The sequence below is a fragment of the Bos grunniens genome, chromosome 16, assembly GCF_055505025.1.
Source record: "Bos grunniens cultivar Pamir isolate PY7600 chromosome 16, Bosgru_T2T1.0, whole genome shotgun sequence".
Lineage (NCBI taxonomy): Eukaryota > Metazoa > Chordata > Mammalia > Artiodactyla > Bovidae > Bos > Bos grunniens.
The window spans coordinates 8,930,746-8,951,252 of record NC_141180.1 but is presented as its reverse complement, the minus strand read 5'-3'; the positions used below and the strand labels follow the sequence as shown (position 1 = coordinate 8,951,252).

The following is a 20,507-nucleotide window of genomic DNA, read 5'->3' as shown; positions in this document are numbered from 1 at the left end:
AGTTTATAGTGCTTCCAATTTGCCCGTGGGTATTCATAGTACAAAAAGTTTTCTGCCATACAATTCAACCAAGCATTCTTACAAATAATTGCATTTAAAACTGCACATGTATATATATCTATATATAAAGTCTCTCTTTTGTATAAATAGATATATTTAAAGTCAGGTTTTGTAGCATTCAGTGGCATATCTCTTAAGTAAGTTATGGTACACTGAAAGTTAAGCATATCAAGAATATTTTCAGTACCTGACAATTATCAACTACAGAGTAATCAGGGAAACCAGAAACACAGTAGTTTATGTTTGTGATAAAGAGTTATTGACTGATACAGTAAGAATGAACCCAAGAGCAGGAATACTGAAGCAGAGGCACCCAGAGACCATCTGACTTGGTCAAGCCTGTCATCACCATCATTCATTTAGTGCTGAGAAGGCATCACATGCTGTTCAGGACCCAAAATGCACACAGGCTCAGTGTATCACATCCACAAGTACAGACCAGAGTTCATGGTCAGCAACACTGTGTGGAAAACACAAGACCCCTTTCTTGGTCCACTTCTAAAGGAAGGGGAGAACTATGGTAGTCACCTTTCATGACAAATTAAATAATTATTAACAACAATAACTGCTTATCTTTAATACCTTGCACTGCTAGAAGCTGCTCCTCTGTGGTCCAACGGGCATTAATTTTCTGATTTGACTACAAAATTAAAGAGAAGTTTCCTAATGAGGATATGAAGACAGACATTTTTCCAAAGTGCTTATTTTTTAAAAACTTTTCACCAAATCATAGATAAGAGATTACTAAAACTCTGATTCATGAGGATTTCATTTTTATAAGACTTAAAAAATATATTTTGAATTACCTTTTACCAACACAAAAAAATAATGAAAGGGAAATGTACCAATTTGGGAGAAAGAAAAACATTCACACTTATACCCTAGTCAGAGATATCAAAACTGAGAAAAATCTATTAATCACTCATTTTCCAACTACAATGTTCCTATGATACACTGCACATGTTAATTTTAGCCTAGTTTTAACATTTAAGAGACTTTGTTTTCTTTACAGAAGGGTGACTCTCAAATTTCTTTTCTTCATATTTAGACTAAACCTCTTCTTATTCCATCAAAAACAGTGTTGTATAAATTAAGGTACAAGTGTAGATAAGGCCTGTGCCCTAAATTAATATTTCTTTAAATTTCTAAAGCAGAGAGTGACCGAGTATATGAATAGATTTTCTCCCAACACTTCCTACATTCATCCCAGTATTTTTGTTTAAAAAATTTCTCAGTTTAAGATTTTGACTATGGCAGTATTACAGTATTAAACATCTAACCAAATTTCACTAGTATACACCCACTTCTTAGTAATCAAGAACCTTTGGCAGTAGATGGACGGACAGAAATAAGCATTCCAGCCTACAGGTTTATAGTAGAAACTGCCCAGATAAAATGGCCACTGTAATACACACACATGCTGGGCAAAACAGAAAGTAGGGTTCCTCTAAGAAGGGGTGTTGAGGTCTTATCTCATTTGTAGTCTTAGCAATAAGAATCTCCACCGTACAGAGGTGCTGGGTAATATCAAGTTTCTCACCACGAGTGAAGACATATAAGCAAGCATTTGGAAGAAAGAATGAAACATAAATGCAAAAAAAAGTTATGAAAGAAGAAAGAAAAAAGTAAAAAAAAAAAAAAAAAAAAAGACCTTGAGTAAAGGAGGGAAAAATTAAAAATACAAAGCACTGAGCTCCAAATGATAAGATTTTAAAAAGAACAGCAAGGCAGGCCAGGCAATGTGGACAAGCCTCCAGGTTAGGATACTTGTGAGGAGGCAAAGGAATAACAGGAAACAGGCAAAGAGAAAGAGGGGAAACAGGACATACAGGAGTAGTAAGGGTGAACCAAGGCTAAAAGAGTGCAAAGAAAAAAAGAGTGAAGACAGGGAAAACCAGCAATTTTAAACATATGGTCTCCCAAGAGGAATAGTAAGAATGGAGTAGGAGGTAATATCTGAATTAATACCCAGGCAATGTGATGCTGCTACCTTGGCCATGAAAGGTAGACAGAAGAGGTCCTTAGTACCCAAGGATAACTGGTATTGGAACCTATTTAAAACAGGTCCAGATATTTCATGGTAAATGGTTAAAAAAATAAAAGGCTGAATGTAACTTAATCTGAAATATGAAACTAAAACTTAGGAAAATTAGTTCATTAAAAGATAGTTACTGATTCCACTTACAAGCTTTAATTTTATTTCTTGGCATACCTTTTGTGATTATACAGTGGTATAACACTCTCTAGCTTTGAAATTTACAACATGAGTGCAGAATATGGGTCATTTTTGTTTTGAAGACGTCAATGATTTTCCCAAATTTCTCTTCTCTTTATTGTTACTCAAATTATTCTTCTTTTAAATGCCTGAGTCACTATCCTTTTTTTTTCCATCATTAGTTCTGTTACATACTGCTCTGTCAACAATTTTGCAAGTGATGAAAGCCATTCTGTACCTTCACAGACTTCATGAAGTTTCACATCTTTTGCAAGGCTTACAATTTCATTTTGTATTTGCACTGTATTAGCAAGAGAATAACAGAGGAAGATGTTGCTGTCATGGATGGGAAGGGTAAGAGCTGGAGTTAATTAGGAAGAATTAGTGAAGAGAGCCTAACTTTGTAAGTGCTCAATTCACTAGTGAATAGTTTGTTGTTTGGCAACCTTTGCTTCTCCATCTATCTCTTAGATTAATGAGCATTTGGATACTGAACATCTCTTGTGATACTACTTTGCAAGTGCTTCTTAAGATTAAAGTTAGCATATATGTGGAATATATATAAGGACATATGTAACCTGGTGGCTCTAGTAAAGAATCCACCTGCCAATGTAGGAAATGCGGGTTCAATTCCTGGGTCAGGAAGATCCCCTGGAGAAGGAAATGGCAACCCGTCCAATATTCTTGCCTAGGAAATCCCATGGACAGAGGAGACTGGCAAGCTACAGTCTATGAGGTAGCAAAGACTTGGACGTGACTAAGTGACTAAACGACAACAATAAACAATAACAAAAACATCAAGCATGGTGCCTGAGCAAACATAAATTAAAGCTGATCAATCAATGTTTGTTAAACCTGAAAGGCAGAAAATGGAAGAAAAGGTATCATTAATGAAAAGGGAACAAAAAGTGAAAAAGGAATAACAAGCCCTATGAAGATTTATTTTTGGCTTACAAGCAAATCAGGGGATGGGATAAACACAAGTAACTATTATTGAAAACAGTATACTGGGGATTCAAAGATGAGAGGGAAAACTCCAAATGACTACACTGGGGGAAAAGGAAAGTTGAAGGGACTGAAGCCAGAGATGGATTTAAGAACATAAGTTCCTAGAAGGCAAAAATGAGGAGAAGGCATACCATGTTCAGGAAACAAGAGGATTTTTGTTAGAAAGCAGTGACAAATAAGCCTGGAAGGTTGGTGATACTTAACTAAACCAAAATATGGTGAGGTCCAGTTCTGCAAGGGCTGAAAACACCAAGGCTGACGAGTTCATACTAGATATAATGAGCAATCTGGGGGAAGCTGGGAGCAAAGAGAGAAGGGTAGGATTATGAGCAGAATAAGACTTTTAAGCCTAGAAAGCTGGAAGAGGGTGATGCTTTTAAGGACTTAGGATTTGGGAGATGTGGGAAGGCAAGGCTAAGAGGAGGAATTTAACTTGGGATACACTGAAAATAAGGTATTAGGCAGGAGGCTAAAAGATTCATCTATTCAAATACATTTTTTTAAAGGTGTTTGGAAAATGCTTATGAGGGAAAACAATGGAATCAGCTTACTCAGATGAGAGGTTCTAAAATCAGACTGTGAATTTTTAAAAGTTTTTTTTCTTCCAAAATTACCCTTGAAATGTTCTTACAAAGGTAGCCATGGAGATAGGCAGTCTCGCAGAAAGTCCACACTGGCAGTTATTTCTCCAGTACTGGAAAGGGCCACTAGTTTCTCAGTTATACCCCAGATGAAGCCTTTGGCTCGAATTTAGAACAGTAGTAAATGAAAAATATAAATACTTATGTAAATACTAGAACATCGTTCAGTTCGAAGAAATGCTCAGGGGATGTGAAAGCTAAAACTGACTAAAGGAATGCTGGATACACCATTCCTAGCTTGTAACCACTCACTCTGGGTCACACACTCCGTAAGTGGCGTTCAGGCAGAGACGCCAGCGCTGCTGCACTCGCTGTTACTAAACATACTCTCTCTTTTTTATTTGGTTGAATTTATGTCATTTAAACGTATATATGATATGACTTTAATACAGCAAAGTGATGAGGTTGTATCAGATTTCCAAAACAGAAGAGAAATGCATCCTGAGGATAAAAACTTGGAGAATATCTTTATTTACATAGAGTAAGAAAAATTATAGCTGAGAAGGGAAAATAATAGTTATAAACATAAAAGTTAAAGTAAGAAGGAGGTCATCATTATGTGAAAGGCTCAGAAATAGGCAAGGGAAATGAGTTAGAGCTGTGGAATTTGGCCATTAAGACCAATGTTAAGGTTTAAGAAGACACTTCAGTGGAAAAATGCAGAGGAGAACTTGAAACTGTTGGAATTAAACAGTCTATGTGCTACAAAATGGGAACAGTGGAAGAGAGGAAAGACTGTAGGAGTAAGAGGGTCAACATTTTAAAAACATATAGAATTCCTTTAAGTTACTGATTTTATATTTTAGAGCTAAGAAAGTTTGGTAGAGATGTGTTTAACTTAAGGAAAGGACAACTAGACTATATCCAGGAATCTAAAATTCTGTGGTAGTTATAGCTAGCTATGAGGTACCACAGAGAACATTCTTTTCCTTAAAAATAATAGAACAGCAATGTGAAACAATCCAGTATATAATAGCAACAATAATGTAAAAGACCCCATGAGCCGTCTAGAACAGTCTGGCCGCCTGAGCGAGTTCAGCATGCTTACCGCATCCTTCCCCTGGCGCAACTGCTTCACAGCTTTCCCATTTTTGTCAGTGGTAGTTTCATACTACCTCTGACTTGGAAGAGTTAAAAAAGGTTACCAGGCTACCCAGTGCTGAAAAGTCAACCCAACACCCATAAAGAAAGGATGTCACACACCTATGCATGAAAATATCCACAGATTTGCAAACTTCTAGCTTCAAAAAGCATCCCTTTCTCAGACTCTTCCTTTTGGATTCACCGATCTCCTTGCCCCTTACCTAAACTCCACCCAAAACAAATCAAAGCATAATCAAACGTAACACCACTCCTTGCAACACCCTCATATACTTTCAAGGAGATACATAAACATCTACTTTGCAAATGTTCTCTAGGTTTATCACTTGCTCTCCATTCCTACAACTAATACCTGACACTACCCAATACCTCTTTTACCACTTATTTTATCTCTCACATACCTGGTATTTCAGCAGCTCTAAAGTTTCTAATTTATCTTGTATAACATGGCCAGGATAACTCTCCTAAAACACAAATTTCTCATTATATCCTTCCTAAATTGAAAAAACTGTAGGATCTTTTCATTTGCCTTTAATTTAAAAGGCAAACTTCTTTTCTTAGCTTTCACAAAAGCTTTTCCTAGCTTTCACAGTGGTCTTGCCCACTGATTTATAAAACAAAGAAGTCCCTGTTAAACTCAACCTTATTAATACCTCTCATACATCCTGTGCATTCATCCTCTGCAACCAAGTGTGCCTTCCCAAGTAGACAACATGCTTCCTCAGAAAACAGTTTTTATACTTCCACTGAACTCTCAGTAGTGATTAGCACAATAATGAGCACATAATACATGCTTAGGGAATATCCAGTGTTTCTGATTTTCCCCTCTGGATTTATATTTTGAATGCACTGCTCAACATCAAACCACTGTTCACATTATTCCTTCCATCTGCCCTTTTAGTATATGCAAAAATCCTACTCACCCTTCAGTTGAAACTCCCTGCTCTAGGAAACTTTAGGAAATGCTCTCTGACTACCCTACTTGAACAATAGCCACTTGTTTTATTAATATCTTCATTTATAAATCTATAAATTTAACGTTTGTCTTCTAAAATCTAGACTATAAATTCTTTTTTAGAAAGTAGATGGAAAAATCTATCCTTCCTCTTTTTTAGGTGTCACCCCTGCCCCCCGCCCCCACCCCACACACAGAGCCTAATGCAGTGTCTTATAAAAAACAATTGACAAATACTTAGGCAAGTGAATTAACTTTCTTCACCAATTTTTCCCTAAATGAAAATAACAAATACAACCAAATGAATAAGTAAAGCATCTTAGTAACTGTTTAGTTCCAGCTGAGTTACATCATTTAGTAGCTTGTTGTTTAAAAGGTTAATAAAATTCTTTTATTAGGTATTACAGAGAACTTTTTTAGGTTGGGTATCAGCTAACCTAAAGGTAAGAGGATAAGGTACATGATTTTTCAAGATTTTTACTATAACTGTTAATCTAGTGTTTTGAAATATATCTATTCAGGTTGTTCTCCCCTATAAAGCAATAGGAACAATATGATACCTACAAATATATCCTGGGCATTTTCTAGATGATAAAACATATATACATTTTTGAAGTGCATGTGAGTTCAAAATCAACCTTAAAGTATTATACAAACTTCAATGTATGGACCACAGTGCATTAAGGTTTTGGTTGTTTCATTTTGATCATTATTTTTACAATAAACCAAGAGATGTAATAAATGGTAACTTCTAACCAATAACTACATTTGTATGTGGGAATCTAATATACACTTTTACTATTATATGAAAACTTCCAAAAGAGACAGCATCACATTAATCCAGGACTCCAACTAGACTCTAAGAATCTAAAACACAGCCAAAGGATCACTATTTACTATGATGTGTGATCTTGATCAAGTCACTTATTCTGAGGTCCAGCTCCCTCATGCAAAATAACAGCATTTACTTCATCTACTTCTCTGGACTTAAGTGAGCATCAAAAGAGGCAGCATATAGGAAAGTTATAAATGCTATTACACCTTCACATCTTACTTTATATAATGTTAATGAATGAGACTATTCTGCAATTTTCTGAAAAATTTGAAATTAGAATTTTATTTCCTTGAAAATTTGGTAGGCTTTTTCTATAAAGTTGTCTTGGCCTGCTGTTTTGGTTATACATTATTCAGTTTTCATTCTTTTTAAGACAATTTTGGTAAACCATATATTCCTAGGAATTTCTAAGTTTTGTGTAAACTTTCAAACTTATTGGCATAAAGTTCTTTAAGCTATTCCAATAAGGTTTTCAATATCTGCTATATTCTTTAATTTTTAAATTATAAACTCATAGTAATATACAAACATTTTAAGTTTTTTGCTTTTATGCATTTTATAATGGTTGGATGCCATCACTGACTCAATGGCCAAGAGTTTGAGCAAACTCAGGGAGATAGTGAAGGACAGGGAAGCCTGGCATGCTGCAGTTCACAGGGTTGAAAAGAGAACAACAACAATGTAATTAATTAAATATTAAATTAATTCAATACAAAATTTAAAATGAATTTTTTGATGTAATAATTTAACATAAAATAAAGCAGGACTCTTTGTATTACACTATCTTTATTTAAATATCACTAGACTGTCAGTTTACTTCTGGGTTTGCAATGAGATACTAGTCTACATATATTTCATTCTTTTCCATTGCCTAACCTTCTTGAAAGAGACTATTCAAAACAAACAAACATCTTCCTTCATAATGATTCTTCCTTTCTAGAAGATTCTAGAGAGTAAGATGGCATATGAAGTACTACTTTTCTGCCTGCACCCCACCCCGCCCATACATAATTCATTTGTAGATATTTCAGTCAATCTGCTATCTGGAGGGAAAAAAAATCCCATTAGGACCAAATAGGATCATTTGATTATTACATACATAGAAAAGTAAGGCCAGGATATGAAGCATAACATAGGAGTCTTAAAAAAAAGAGAAAGAGAAAAGATTTTGTAATAGAAGCTTCCGTAAAAAGGTATGATTGGACAATAAGCATTTAAGTACACCCTTAGACATCACCAATATAAAAAAACATATTAAGTTTAACAGAAGTACAAGTAAGACTTGAGAAAACGGCCAATCTATATCTCGTATTTGGATTTTGTATTTTCCAGGATATAAATACATACACTAAAATCCTAACTGGAAACCTGAACCAATAAACAAATACCCAAAACTAAAGTAAAATTTGTTAAAACTGTTAAAATGAGCTCCTTGTGATCTTTTTCTTCCTGTTACCAGTTTACACAGGTAGGAAACAGCTTTGAACAAACATTGTTATAGACCCCAAAATGCACTTCTTCATCAATGACCTTCCAGTTTCACATGCACTGGGCCTACAATTATAGCTATTTTCTGTGCTTGATAGCAAGTGCTAAAGACAGTAATGGAATGATTTAACTTAAAACATTAGCCAAGTCTCAAGAGACTACCTATCTAAATAACAAAATAGAGACATAATAAATTATCTATATAATAAAACCTTCAAAGCACACATGTAACCAAAATATAGTAGTTGAACACTGAATAACTCAAAGAACAAGGTTTCACCATAGTCACATATACTCTTCAATAACATACCTCAGGAGGTTTGAATTCTTCAATTCCACCTTCCATTTTCTGTTTAAGTGCACTGTTTACTTGCTTAGCATTCTGAACCTTCAACAAAATAGCCAAAAATATGAATCAGATCATGTACTTAGGTGAATTTTTGAGTATTAGTAAGTGAACAGGATATATATTAAAAACCCTGTTACCCCAGGGGGATAGAACACTTATCACACTTAGGGTGGAATATACCCCTCATTCAAGTAGCATACACATCAACTATATACATACCTAACAGACTGACACAGTTCATAAAAACTCATTTAATTCTCACAACTACGCTGTGAAGTAAGTATAATCAGTTCTGTTATAACCTGACATATGCATTCTCAAAAGCCACAGTACTATGCAAACTGCACAGTAAAAACCACAGGGCTTATGGGGAAAAAGAGTTTGAGACACAACACTCAAAAACTTCATCAATGACACACAGCACAGTTCTAAACAGTAAAGAAATTCACAAGTGATGCAATAAAGATGATGCTTTACCTTAAAAGGTTGCTTACATAAGTGGGTGCCAAAATAACTACAACTTGTGAATTGTTGGGAAGTCGTAGAAGAGTTATTTGAAATCAGATGTAAAGTTTTAACACCAGATGTGGGTGTGTATGGCAAGTAACACAGTATATGCCCACACAGTTCAAATGGGAACTATGTGGGCATATACTCAGCTAGCTGTAGTTTTTCACTAACAAAAATCACATGTAAGCAAATGCAAAAGTCACACTATGTTCAAATTGTCCCCATGTATATCAATGATGTTGGAACAGATTCATGATTTCAAAACAAGCACTAGAGCAAAACTGGACTTCGATTTAAACAGTAGAAACGAAGGAGTGGTGGAGGTACACAAGACGGGTCAAATAAATAACTTGGAAACAAAATTAAGACATCTTTGTAAACAACTGATTGTGGAGAATTAGGGAGAAGGAGGAATCAAGGATAACTCTTTCGTCACCGGCTGGAGTAACTGAGTATACACAGTGTTATTCAACCAGACAGGGACTGCAAAAAGGGGACCAGATTACTCGTGGACATGGAAGAATTCAGTCTGGACACTGCTTATGAGATGCTTGGGATAATAAATGGCAGAATCTGTAAATCTAAGACTGCAAATCTTCACTATGTTACACATCAAATGAATATCCAAGAAAGGGACTTAAAGCTTTAAAAGAGTTCTTTCCCAAGAATCAACAAAGGACCTTCCTGGTGGTCCAGTGGCGAAGAATCCACAGAGGACACAGGTTCAATCCCTGGTCCAGGAAGATTCCATGTGCCATAGAGCAACTAAGCCTGTGAGCCACAACTACTGAAGCCTGTGCTTGGCAAGGAGGGAAACCACTATAGTAAGAAGTCCGCGTGCCAGAACGAAGAGTAGCCCCTGCTCACAGCAACCAGAGAAGGCCCTCATGCAGCCCAGAGACTCAACACAGCCAAAAATAAATAAATAATTTTTTAAAAAATCAATAAAAATAGCTTGTAAGTGAAGTAATAGTGGAGTAGTAGTATTGATGACTAAGTATGATTTACAGGTGGCTGAGAACATTTTATTCATTATTTTAAAAAAACTTTGAGCACTTTAAAAATATCACAGGCAACGTGTTTTAGAAGTTCTCTAAAGAGAAGCGGTGCTGTGGGTTGAAGATGGGAGTCTTACACACATTTATGGTTTGACTAAAGGTAAAGCATTCAAATCAAATATATACTATATATACTTGAGAATCCAGCACTATAAGTCAAAAGAAAGGAATTCTGAGGAGGAGGAGGTGGCTTTCAAAAGAGATAAGAACCAAGAAGAGGGCACTCGACTGGGGAACTTGTTTATAAACAATCTTAAGACAGCTTATTCAGTGGCAGAACTGGGATGGGGTGTGGGACAGAAACTAGATTGGGAAGCCTCTGAAAATAAGTGGTAAGAAAGCAGAGGAAGCTAATGTGGTAGATTTTGATATTTATTCTGGAACTTTGCTGGAGAAGAAAACAGAAATATAAAAGCAGTTTGGGTAAGTAACCAGGGTCAAGGGGTAGAGAAATCTGAATGTTTAGGATAGAGAAAAACCATCTTGGTCCCATACTACCCTGTTGCAAAGTTCTTACATTATATGGAAGTGGTAATAATATTAACTCTAACAGTGCATACTGTGGTATCTAAACAAGGATGCACTGTAAGCTAAGGATGCATGTTGTAATCCCTAAAGCAACTACAAAAAAAAAAAAAAGAGAGATATAGCCGAAAAATATAAATATGACCATGTTACACCTCTTTTAAATCCTTCAGTAGTTTCCTCACTCATGATGAATTTTAAATTTAACATGCCCTTCCTATAAATTTCTGTCTAGCTCTGCAAATAACCTGCTAAAGGCCAAGTAGGAATTAATGAAGCATTTTAAGATGAGTGACGTTGATTACACCAGTATTTTAAAAGAATAACACTGATAAAATGTGTAACATGGGACTGAGAAGAGGTAGATAGCAAGGAGAATCAACATGATAGTTATAGTCAGAAAAGAGGTGATAAGGGCCATAACAAGGGTAGTAGGAATGAGATTAAAAAGCTGGGGACTGATTTAAAGGCAATTTCAAAGATAAAATAATCTACCACTTGAGTTTGTGTGTGTTGACAGATGTAATACAGGCAAGGGATGAATAAAAGATAAATTCAGATGTTTCAACAAACAAGGAACAGAAAAAAAAAATCTTTTGGGAGTTAGATGAGATGTCATGGAGAAGGCAATGGCACCCCACTCCAGTACTCTTGCCTGGAAAACCCCATGGATGGAGGAGCCTGGTAGGCTGCAGTCCATGGGGTCGCTAAGAGTCAGACACGACTGAGCGACTTCACTTCACTTCACTTGAAATGTCTAACAGTTAGTTGGAAATATAGCTATAGAGCTTAGGAGAAAAGCCACAGCTTAGGAAGTAAACTCAGAAGTCACTGGCAAGGTTGGTTAATTTATACCAAGAAAGCCCAGACTTAAAACTTAAAACAACAACAGAAATAAATAAATAAAGGAAAAACCAGAGAAAGACTGGAGAACTAATAACAACCGTTAATGAGTACGTATTATGTGCAAGGTACTAATCTTTTAAGCATTTACCCTATATTACCTTGTTTAATTCCTCCCAACCAAAATATCATTATCCTCATTTTAAGACAGAGAAACTGAAGTTGAGAGAAGTTAAACAGCTCCCCTAGGGTTGTGCAGGAAGTAGACAGTGTAGCTAGGTTTAGAACTTAGGATCACTGACTCTAAAACCTTATCCACTACCTGATTATGCTAAAGAAACTTTTAAATAATACTGCTGCTACTACTACTGGTGCTAATGATGACAATCCAGATGTATTATCTCAATTCTCAACAATCTGCAAGAGAAGTAAGATTATTATCTCCAATTTTATAAATAAAAAATGGAAGCTCAGATTCTATAATTTCCCAACATCATAGAGCTAACAGTAGCAATGCTGGGATTCAAATCTAAAATACTCAGTGGCACCTTATAATTTGAAAACAAGGTAAATAAGAAAGATAAAGATTATGTAACTGAGTGGTGGAGAAAATCTGTAATAAAACTGAGTTTACAGGGATAAAGTAAATAAGCAAAATGGACAGAATCATCAAAAATAATGATTTTTATAAAATACCTGACGTTTTAAAGAGATCAACTCCATGTCCAGTTGCCTCAGGATGGTGTTGGCTGCATTGGGGCTACAGGAAACAGCTACCACGTCTTCTTGGGTTAAATACATGCCCTTAGGTGGACGGCACTTAGAACGCTGAGAATGATGGCGGTGTTGTAAACTCTGATATTCTCTCCTCCCAAGTCCAATCTTGCTAGTTTGGACAGGCTGGTCAGTATTACCCTGGAAGAAAAAATTATAATAGGTCATCTGGGCTTGTATACAGGTGTAAGTTGAAAACAGTCTATTACTAATAGATTACTAATAGAAGTATCTGTTACATTAAGTGCACCTACTAAATACTTCTAACCAATTATATTACATATGAGTCCAAACACACACACACACAACTAGTAATTAGGGGGAGATGAGCATACAACATATGTTTCATTAATCCACTCAATAAAATGTTAGGTTTCTATGCCCAGAAGACTCTGAACAAATGAAAAAATAAGGTGGATTTTACATTATTTTAGTTTGCTTCACGATTTCAAGATGGGATATACTTTCAGCAATAAGAGGGGGTGGTAAGCTACAACTTACTAAGTGAAAAGTTTTAAAGAAAGTAAAAAAAGGGACAAATTAGGAATCATGACAATTAGTAGCTCAAACAACTGGTAAAAAAGAGATAACATTTTATTCTCACTTCCGAGTTGTTGAAAGAGAACTATGCCTCTAAAAATTAAAAAGAGCACAAGATTATTTTAATACTAACAACATTTCTAAACTCCAAGTCTATTTACCTGTGAATAAAGTAACACTGAAATTTTCACTTTGGAAGAGGTTTAAAAAGCTCTAATAATGACCACCATGAACTCTTAAGTAGGATTTCATTATTATATTTGCAATATTCTTAAAAAGTGTGATGTAAAAATACAATGTTATTCTGTGCTTCTAAGATAGGAATCCATTAGAAACTGTGTCCCATTAGGCTGAAGACAATATACTGAATAGATTTAATAATTCATTAAAAAAGGAACTCTGCGTAAAAGTCATAATATAATTATATAGTACCCAGTACTGTAATTCACTCTGTTCCTTAAAACTCAATTCAAAGCAACACATGACAGATTTGATGATCAGGGAAAATCCTCCCAGTATAGCACTCCTAAAATTGCTAGATCAAGTATTTTAAAAAATCTTTTAAAATTCATTTCTGAGCTGGCAGAGAGGTGAAGAAATCCCTCAGAGACCAGAAATAATGAGAAAGCAGGAATCTAGAGAGATAAGCAAGGATGCAGGAGCTGACACGTGCCTAAAGAACAATGGACAACAGGTGAAGAGCACAAGAGTCAAAGCCAGAACTCTGGAAGGGGAGGGGGCTCCAACATCGTGTAAAGTAGGAAAAATGACCCTGCCCTGCAAAGGGAGGATGATTTAAAGAAAGTCAAGACTACTTCAACCTTGGCTCAAAGGAAAGCAAAGAAACCAAAAAGAGTCTTTCCTGAGAATCCCTAGCCACAGGCTTATATTCAGACAGGTTTGGAGACAAAATTTATATGAACTGTCTGGCCTGAAAAACCTCAAATCAAAAATTTACTTTAGAGTGTCTCAGGTTGGTAGGGCTTTCAGTTAGCAGAAGTAAATGCAAGCTGTCTTTAGAAGAATGCACTGTAAATGCAGGTCTTGAAAATTTTCAACAAACATGTTCCAAGGAAAATGAGCTCACAACTACAAACTGCCAAACAAGCCTCCTGAGTAAAACACTGCAGAAGGCAAACAACAGAATTGTATCTGTAGAGATCACAACTATTATAATTACTGGATAAAGAGAATACAATAAAGATGTTATACATGTAAAAGAAAGAAAGAATTGAAAATATGGAATATTCTTATAAGAAATGAGTCCATCAAAACTGACCAAGCAGACAGGCAAAAAAACCAAACAGAACATCTGGAAATAAAAAATATTATAAATCAGATTAGAAATTCAATGGATGGGTTACTCAGCAGACTAGACAGAGCTCAAAAGAAAATTAGTGACTCTGAAATCACCTATGAGAAAAATGCCCAAAACATACCATGGAAGTATGGAAAGACATGGAATGCATGAGTGATTGAGACATGTGAAAAGTCCATTACATTTCTAAAAGAATTCTCAAAAGACAGCAGAGAGAGAATGAAGGAGACTTACATTCAAAGATTCAACAAATGAGAATTTTACAGAACTTAAGATAGGATTTAGAAAATACAAAGGAGTCCAAAACAAGTTTCAAAAAAAAGAAATCCATAGCCATATACTTCAAAATGAAACTATGAACACTAAAGACAAAGAAGAGATCATAAAAGCAGACAAAGAGAAAAGTTAAATTACCTCCAAAGAAGGGTGTGGAGAAGAGCACCCTCTTGTACTCTTGGTAGACATTATGGAGATTCCTTAAAAAACTAGGAACAGAACCACCATATGACCCAACAATCCCACTAATCGGCACGTAACCTAAGAAAACCATAACTGAAAAGAGATGTTGCAGCACTATTGAAAATAACTAGGAGGCAATCCAGATGTCCATCGACAGATGAATGGATAAAGAAGCTGTGGTACATACATACAATGGAATATTACTTGGCCATAAAAAAAAAAAACCATTTGAGTCAGCCCTAATGAGGTAGATGAACCCAAAGCCTGTTACACAGAGTGAAGTAAGTCAGAAAGAGAAAAACAAATATCGTACACTAACATATATATATATATATATATATATATATATATATATATATATATATATGAGAAGGCAATGGCACCCCACTCCAGTACTCTTGCCTGGAAAATCCCATGGATGGAGGAGCCTGGTGGGCTACAGTCCGTGGGGTCGCTAAGAGCTGGACATGACTGAGCGACTTCACTTTCACTTTTCACTTTCATGCATTTGAGAAGGCAATGGCAACCCACGCCAGGGTTCTTGCCTGGAGAATCCCAGGGACAGGGGAACCTGGTGGGCTGCCATCTATGGGGTCACACAGAGTCGGACATGACTGAAGTGATTTAGCAGTAGCAGTTAGCATATATATGTATATATATATATACATATACACACACACACACATATATATATATAATCTAGAAAGATGGTACTGATGAGCCTGTTTGCAGGGCAGCAATGGAGATGCAGACAGAGAGAACAGACTTGTGGACACAGTTGGGGAAGGAGAGGGTGGGGCCAATTGAGAGAGCAGCATGGAAACATATAAATTACCATATGTAAAACAGACAGCCAGAGGAAATTTGCTGTATGACGCAAGGAGCTCAAATCAGGTGCTCTGTGACAACCTAGAGGGCGGGGATGGGGTGGGAGGTGGGACGGAGGTCCAAGGGGGAGGAGACATACGTATACCTATGGCTGATTCATGTTGATATATGGCAGAAACCAACACAATATTGTAAAGCAATAAAAAAAAATTTAAAAATTACCTCCAAAGGAATGATAGCAGACTGCCTGACAACAGACTTCTCTAAAGCAATGATAGAAATCAGAAAGCAGCAGAATATCTTCAAATAATATCGGTCAACCTAGGAGTCTAACCCCAGCAAAACTAAGGGTTTAAGAAATAGGCATTTTGGACATTCCAAAACTGACTGTGTTCATAATCAATAGAGTCTCATTAAATTAATCTGTAAAAGATACACTTAGGAAAAAAGAAAAATTATTTTCAAAGGAAGTTCTAAGATTCAAGAACGAAAGGTAAGCAAAATTAAGTATTTTAAGTATTAAAAATTGGTAAATTTCTTGTTAGCTTAGTAAATCTAACACTGACTATATGTCTAATGTGATATATTAAAAATAAGATGTAACTAAAACTGGAAAAAAAATAGCATATAAAACAAGAAGGTAGTGGCTGAAGTCAAAGCATCTTGGACTTAAATTAACCAGAAACTCATTAAAAGCACCAAAATTAGACTTTAAAAGTTAAATATGCAGGATAAAACTTCCAGAGTATACAGTAAGAATAGAAATATAGAAACATTCCTAACTAGTAGAGAGTAAAATAAAAAAATCAAACAAGAGATGAATTCTTGATCCAAAAAGAAAGTAAGTCAAATAGAAGATAAAAATAAGAAATAACAAAGATACAAATATCAATCATAACTGGTATAAAGGGGCTAAATTCTATAGATAAAATAAAAAATAGCACGTATCTGTTCCTGTAAGACATGTACTTAAAATATGAGGACACAGAAATGTTGAAAGTAAGGAATAACGATACCAGTCAAACACAACAAAAGAAAGATGACAGAGCTATCAGTTCAGCTTAGTCACTCAGTCGTGTCCAACTCTTTGCAACCCCACGGACTGCAACAGGCCAGGCTTCCCTGTCCACCACCAACTACTCCTGGAGCTTGCTCAAACTCATGTCCATTGAGTCGGTGATGTCATCCAACCACCTCATCCTCTGTCATCCCCTTCTCCTCCTGCCTTCAATCTTTCCCAGCATCAAGGTCTTTTCTAATGAGTCAGTTCTTCGCATCAGGTGGCCAAAGTACTGGAGCTTCAGCTTCAGCATTTGTCCTTCCAATGGATATTCAGGACTGATTTCCTTTAGGATTGACTAGTTTGATCTTGCAGTCCAAGGGACTCTCAAGAGTCTTCTCCAACACCATAGTTCAAAAACATCAATTCTTTGGTGCTCAGCTTTCTTTATGGTCCAACTCTTACTTTCATACATGACTACTGGAAAAACCATAGCTTTGACTAGATGGACCTTTGTTGGCAAAGTAATGTCTCTGCTTTTTAATATGTTGTCTAGGTTGGTCACAACTTGTGACTAAACCACCACCTAGGCTGGTCATAGCTTTTCTTCTAAGGAGCAAGTGTCTTTTAATTTCACGGCTGCAATTACTATCACCATCTGCCATGATTCTGGAACCCAAGAAAATAAAGTCTGTCACTGTTTCCATTGTTTTCTCATCTATTTGCCATTAAGTGATGGAACCGGATGCCAAGATCTTCATTTTTTGAATGCTGAGTTTTAAGTCAGCTTTAGGTTCTCTTTCACTTTCATAAAGAGGCTCTTTAGTTCTTCGTCGCCTTCTGCCATAAGGGTGGGGTCATCTGCATGTCTGAGGTTATTCATATTTCTCCCGCCAATTTTGATTCCAGCTTGTGCTTCATCCAGCCCAGCATTTCACATGATGTACTCTGCATATAAGTTAAATAAGCAGGGTGACAATATACAACAGCCTTGACATACTCCTTTCCCACTTTGGAACCAGTCCATTGTTCCATGTCTGGTTCTAACTGTTGCTTCTTGACCTGCATACAGATTTCTCAGGAGGCAGATAGAGCTATACCAGACAAATAATCTTTAAAAGTAGAAGATAAAGGTTTCAAATTCAACAAAACAGTTTCTACACATTTAATAAATAATAGCTTCAAAATACAGTTATTTCTCAATAATCCATCAGAAAAGCACATAAACACCTACAAAACCAATACTAGCAAGTAGGCAAGCAGTAACAGAATATCGATTTCAATCGTATTAACTGACAAGCTTCAATTAAGACACATTAAAAAAAAACCCTATAACCAATAACTAAAAGTATATATTACTCTCAAGCACACATGGAAAAACATTCATGAAAATTCAACATTCTAGATTTGGAGGTTTTAAAACATATCCCCAAATTCCTCAGCATTCCAACCACAGAGAAGAGAGACTCTCTATCCTATCCTCCTTGATTCTGGACCAAGTTCAGTAGCTCACTTACAACCAACAGAAAGTAACACGTGTGACACTGAGTAACTTGCAAGGCTAGGCCAGAAATGGCTAGGTACCTTCTCTCTCTGCTTTGGGGATGATTACTTTGGAGGAAACCAGCCATGGTAAGAAGCCAGATTACTAGGGGACCACCAGGTTATAGAGGAATGCTAGCTGACAGTCAGGTAAGCAAGTCCAAAACCTTCAAAAACATCCCACTTGATGCTGAAACCTAAAATTATTCTTTCTAAAGTCAGGAATAAAATAAAAATATTTGCTATTATAACTTCTCTCCAACATTATACTGGTGATTCTAACCAGTTCAGTAAGGGCAGAAATAAAAAGTATTATAAGGATTGAAAAGAAATAAAACTGCTATTATTTTCAGATAATATAAACCTCTATATAGGAAATGCAAACTAATCTACAAACAGGTAACAAAGATTTCATTTCTCTCCAGTTTACATATAGATTTAATGGAATATCAAGTAGGGCTCTCCTACTTTGAAGTTTGAGATAAAGATCCAAAAATAGCCAAGGAAGCCTTAAGAAGCACTACCAAGTAAGGGGAATTATCCCAGCAGCTATCAAGGTTTGTTATAAAGTTATACTAGTTAAGACATGCGACTGACAGGAGAAGCAGACTAGAAAGCCAGTGAAAGTGCAAATGTTAATTTGAGTCTCTGCAACCCCATAGACAGTAGCCTGCCAGGCTCCTCTGTCCATGGAATTTTCCAGGCAAGAATACTGGAGTGGGTTGTCATTCCCTTCTCCAAGGGATCTTCCCAACCCAGGGATTGAACTCGGGTCTCCTGCACTGCAGGTGGATTCCTTAACATCTGAGCCAGCAGGGAAGCCCCTAGAGAGCCATACTTATATAGAAACCTCATCCATGATAAAGCTGATATGGCAGACCAGTGGAAAGAGATGAACTCATTTTCATATTAGAAAACAAAACAAAAAAACAAATGGATCTTAATCTGACAACATAAACCAAACCTAATTACTGACAGATAAAGGACATAAGTGTAAAAAGCAAAATTTTTAAATTTACGGAAAAAAATATAGAATATTGAAATTTGAATATTTACGTACTTTTGATGAAATAGCTGTTCATCAAAGCATGTAAAGAGAGTAAAAAAAGATAAACCAAGAACTGCTAAAAGATCTCTGCAACACACTTAACCAAAAAATTAGTATCTAGAATATACAAGGAATTCAGTAAGAAAAAAATTCATACATTCTCTTTAAGAAGAAGACAAAACCAAACCAAAAGATAAAAAACAAACACAAATAAGCACTTTAAAAAAGACATAATAATATATAATAAACAGATGGAAAAATAATCAGCCTCATTAGTAATCTGATGAACGAACTGAGAACACAATGAGATACCATTTCAGATTATCAGATTGCTAACATCTTGCAAGTCTTATCATATAAAGTACTGGCAGTGAATGCTGCATACTCAGTCGTGTCTGACTCTTTGCGACCCCATGGAGTGTAGCCCGCCAGTTTCCTTTGTCCTTGAATTCTCCAGCCAGGAATACTGGAGTGGGTTGCCATTTCCTTCTCCAGGGAATCTTCTTGATCCAGGGACTGAACCTATGTCTCCTGCATTGGCACACGGATTCTTTACCTCTGAGCCACCTGGGAAGTCCTGAAGTATTGGCAAGGAAGTTGGGTAATGAGTACTCTCATAGCCAATAGAAGTACATCAAATGTAGAAAATGATTTGCCATTATTTAGGCAAGTCAAACACAGTTATAGTCTAAAATAGACTGGGGCTAATGATAAAGAATCCGCCTGCAATGTAGGAGATGTGGGTTTGATCCCAGGGTCAGGAAGATCCCCTGGAGGAGGGGATGGAACCCACTCCAGTATTCTTGCCTGGAGAATCCCATGAACAGAGGAGCCTAGTGGGCTACAGCTCACAGGGTCACAAAGCGTCAGACACGACAGGAGTGATTTAGCTCGCACACACCCAAGCAAAGTTAAACATGGTTACAGTCTAAATAGAGTAATGCCACTCCAAACAATTGTAGGGTATTACTACTCACTAAGTCGTGGTTGGCATTTTGGTGGAATAATCTGCACTGCATACTTCAGGAGAGCTGGCATCCGTTTCCCACTATATGCTAAGAGTGTCCATCAACCAGAAACACCTCCATAATTTTTACATGTCCCTTATGCAGGTAATACTAAATCTTGCTGAGAACTGCTATCGCACAGGAGTTGTTGTATATGTATGTATCCAGGATATGCTCTTATCAGTATTGTTCATAATAAGAAGCAGCTAGAAAGAATGTCCATTAATTGGAGTAGGTAAGTGGTGGCACATGCATACAATGGATGTTTACGATTTCCTTCCAGGTTCCCACTGCAAAGAAAGGAGTGGGCTGCAATAAAGAAAACAAAGGACTTCTGTTTCTTCTTAAGCTCAGTGATGGACACACTGGTATTTATTACTATTCTTCAGATTGTACATAGTCT

At 36.3% G+C, this 20,507-nt stretch overlaps 1 protein-coding gene across 16 annotated transcripts in view; it reads right to left on the bottom strand.

The window, feature by feature from the left end:
- RCOR3 (REST corepressor 3) overlaps positions 1-20,507 on the bottom strand; it is a 53,618-nt gene that overhangs the window by 11,829 nt on the left and 21,282 nt on the right. For 9 of the 16 annotated variants that reach the window (XR_015143058.1, XR_015143059.1, XM_086343276.1 and 6 more), the window contains 3 exons: positions 12,285-12,503; positions 8,614-8,691; positions 643-700 (listed from right to left, as the gene is read on the bottom strand). Coding sequence is in view for 11 of the 16 variants with exons in the window: in XM_086343276.1 (XP_086199402.1) it covers positions 643-700; positions 8,614-8,691; positions 12,285-12,503 (355 nt within the window). In the remaining 5 variants the exon portion in view is untranslated. The remainder of the gene's footprint in view (positions 1-642; positions 701-8,613; positions 8,692-12,284; positions 12,504-20,507) is intronic. The other 7 variants (XR_015143060.1, XR_015143061.1, XR_015143062.1 and 4 more) reach the window with 1 other exon arrangement.